Raw genomic sequence first — 3494 nt, forward strand, 5'->3', positions numbered from 1 at the left:
ATATATGCATGCATGTGCAACAATTAATTTAATATGAAGCAGGATATTACAATAATGCATGAGATTGTGCCTGTTTTTATCAATGTCTGAATAAAATGGCTATATCCCCATCATTTTTCATAAAAAATATGATCTTAGTTTAAAACTGACATGAAAGGAAGCAGGCCTTTAATTATATCAGCTTTTGCTCAGTCGCTTCCATCATTTGCACTTGGCAATGTTTTGTTAATTTAATGCAAGTGTAATGGTACTCAGGTCCTCTGTTTTCTTCATTATTGAAATGATTTTGTAAAGGTTTTACATGACAAACAACACATTTGTAAGATCACCAAATCTTCTGAGACACAAATATCTGAAGGGTCTGTCTGTGACTTTGACCTCTCTGAGTTGTACTTATTTAATTCTGCACGAGCAGCACTGTGTCAAAGCAAGTCTTCTCATCTGATCCCTGCAGCTTTTATCTGCACTAAGTAGTGCGACCTCAAATATCTGCTGACGGACTAGTTTTAAAGGAGGTGACGACTGAAGATGCCTGTTTTCGTCCTGTTGACATCTTTAAAACTTGCACTTTTTGATGGTTTGAGAAAAGTGCAGACTGATTTGACCTACAATTTTATTTTTTGAAGGTTTGGGATGCCAATCTTAACAACTTTTAAAAATTTGGGGGGGGTCTACCAAGATGCGATTGTGGCACCATCTAATGTTCAAAGATTGACAAGGTGCTCATTTGCTCTTAAATATTTTGTTTCTACAGAAATAGTGAGAGCAATGACTCACGTCATCAACCAGGGGATGGCCATGTACTGGGGAACATCTCGTTGGTCCGCCATGGAGATCATGGTAAGTGGTTGCAAATCAAAAAATATCCCCTAATAGAGATTATTAGTTGGGGGGAAACAGTCAGTGCTTTGGTTATACTGAAGTCAATGAAATGCATTCAGAGCTAATTTAACACTTTAGATCAGCACTGACAAAATGTTTAAGTTACACATATAAAAACAAGAGTTAGTTTAATGTAATATTTTTGCTCTGTAAATTCTCCGCACCTAATTAGCTGCCAAATAATTTAAAAGTACTAAACAAAAATAAATAAATCATGCAGGAAAAAAAAACAACTTCAGAAAAAAATGTGTTGCACATGAAATCTTTTTTTTTTTTTTTTTTAAATCTCAGTACATTTTTCTTATTCTTTCTCAATAAGCCAACTGTTTTTAGACATTAGAAGGTGGCACTGAGTCCAATTAAAGTGAACAGAAAACAGGCTGCTGTGCTGAAAGGTTGTGGGGAAAAGATAAAAGTTATTAAACATAAAGGTCAGCGTTAAGTTTCCTTATCTCATGAACATTCTCCACCATTCTCCATTCCTCTTTTCACCATTTAATTAGGAAGCGTATTCTGTGGCCCGGCAGTTTAATCTGATTCCTCCGGTGTGCGAGCAGGCCGAGTATCATTTCTTCCAGAGGGAGAAAGTGGAAACTCAACTTCCAGAGATCTACCACAAAATAGGTACGTGTGTTGTAAGTTTCTATCCTGCCGTCAAAATGAATCATCTGAAATTCTTCAGAGGTCATTGTCTCGTCACAGGTGTTGGTGTGGTCTCTTGGTCCCCTCTGGCCTGTGGGATTATCACTGGAAAGTATGAAAATGGCATCCCAGAGTCTTCCAGGGCTGCCATGAAGGTAGAGGCTGAATGTCATCAAACAACCCCAGTTATAGTTCATTTCAGTCCAGTTTTGAGATGTGATTGTGATTGTGCTTATTTAACGTCTTCCCTAGCCCTACCAGTGGTTGAGGGAGAAGATAACGAGCGAGGATGGAAAAAAGCAGCAAGCCAAACTAAAAGAACTGACTCACATCGCAGAAAAACTCAGCTGTACTCTGCCACAATTAGCCATAGGTAAATGACAGCTGACAAAAGTCATTTTGCCTCAGCTTTTATTTCTGTCAAATCTAATTTTTGCTTCCTGACATGAAGTCAAAACTTTAACTGTTTGCAATAAGCGTCTTTCTGCCTTGACATCTTAATTATACCTCGCTGCTCTCCCTGACTTTTAGCCTGGTGCTTGAGAAACGAGGGAGTGAGCTCCGTGCTTCTCGGAGCCTCGAATCCAAGTCAACTGACAGAAAACTTGGGAGCCATTCAGGTACCTTTTCACTTCTTTTAATCGTTTCATTCATTTGTCTTGTTGCTCAGCTTTTTTGACAACATGATGATGGATTCTGTCTTTGTTCTGTGCATTTCAGGTGATTCCAAAAATCACAGCAGGTATTGCCTCAGAGCTGGATCACACACTGGGCAACCGTCCACACAGTAAAAGGGACTACCACCATTAGGATGGACCCATCTTAGTAAACTATGCTCAAAAAGCTTTTCAAAGCTCACTCTTCACAGCCATGGCACCATAAGTGCGTTCCCAGAGTTGCGTGTGTGTGGAGGACTGTGTGATTGTGCTTGGCTCTTTCAGCTCAATAATGTGAAGCAAGCTACTTGACTCAAAGCATGCCTTTGCCAGCCACCGGACTAAACAGAATTCGTGGGATCCGTTGACACAATTTCTTGTGTAAAAACTTCTTCCAGAATAAAGTTTCAGAAGGTGCTGAACCACCAAATCGACAAAGCAAAAGATCATATTATCACTTGTCCAAGAACTTCTGTGAATAAGGCTGTAAGTGCATGTTAAGACAACTTTAGAGAAACTTATAACCGCCAAGCATCTCACTAAGCTTATGACACTTCCATGAGTCTACAACAAAATGATGCTCTGCATTAAAATGGACCTAATATTAGAGAACTCTATTTTGTTTTATGTCTGTGGTGTTGAAAGTAATGAGAAAAAAAAAATCAAATTTTAACTCGGTTTTGGCTCACGATGTTTATGCTGATGACATGCAAACTTCTTTGAATTATTCAAAATGTCTATAATGACTGTTACGTTTATTTCCTTAATGAACAACTATGTCAGTGAGTTTCAAGTCTCCTTGCGTTGTATTTTTTCCACTTATGCAACTGCACTACAGAGTGTATTATCCTTCTGTGCCCCATCAACCCAATTTAATGTGTACCCTGCCAGACTCTCTGTCAGTAGGGATTGTATCTGATTCATTTCATTTCAGTCTGTTCTGTGGACAGAGCCGTGTCTCAGTGAAGATGGGTCGATGATCCACCTACGGGGAAGCTCGTGGATAACAAATAAAGCCATGCAGTTAATGAAGAGACAGTTAAAAAAATGAGCACCATATGGACCCCTGAAGTAATTGCACCTGGAACATGCAGAGTTTCTACCAACTTCTCCCAGATGGCAGTTTTATGTAATGGGACTATCTTTGTTATGTTTTCTCAATCATGCATTTTGGTGTTGTCCATCAGATTTGTACATCAATTTTAATGAAAAAGCTTATGATCCTAACAATATATAGTTTACACAATGCTATAGTTGTGGATGCCTTTCTTTTGATTTAGTAAAATAAATCAAATGATTTAAGATTAACAGTGC

General features: G+C 38.6%; 1 protein-coding gene across 1 annotated transcript in view; it reads left to right on the plus strand.

Annotated features, from left to right (window-relative positions):
- LOC119414219 (voltage-gated potassium channel subunit beta-1-like) overlaps positions 1-2334 on the plus strand; it is a 3570-nt gene extending 1236 nt beyond the window's left edge. The window contains exons 2-7 of the mRNA XM_037681318.1: positions 755-840; positions 1386-1506; positions 1585-1679; positions 1777-1897; positions 2056-2144; positions 2245-2334. Coding sequence (XP_037537246.1) covers positions 755-840; positions 1386-1506; positions 1585-1679; positions 1777-1897; positions 2056-2144; positions 2245-2334 — 602 coding nt within the window. The remainder of the gene's footprint in view (positions 1-754; positions 841-1385; positions 1507-1584; positions 1680-1776; positions 1898-2055; positions 2145-2244) is intronic.
- Positions 2335-3494: the final 1160 nt, after the last annotated feature.

Source organism: Nematolebias whitei, chromosome 9, assembly GCF_014905685.2.
Source record: "Nematolebias whitei isolate Nwh7 chromosome 9, NemWhi1, whole genome shotgun sequence".
NCBI lineage: Eukaryota > Metazoa > Chordata > Actinopteri > Cyprinodontiformes > Rivulidae > Nematolebias > Nematolebias whitei.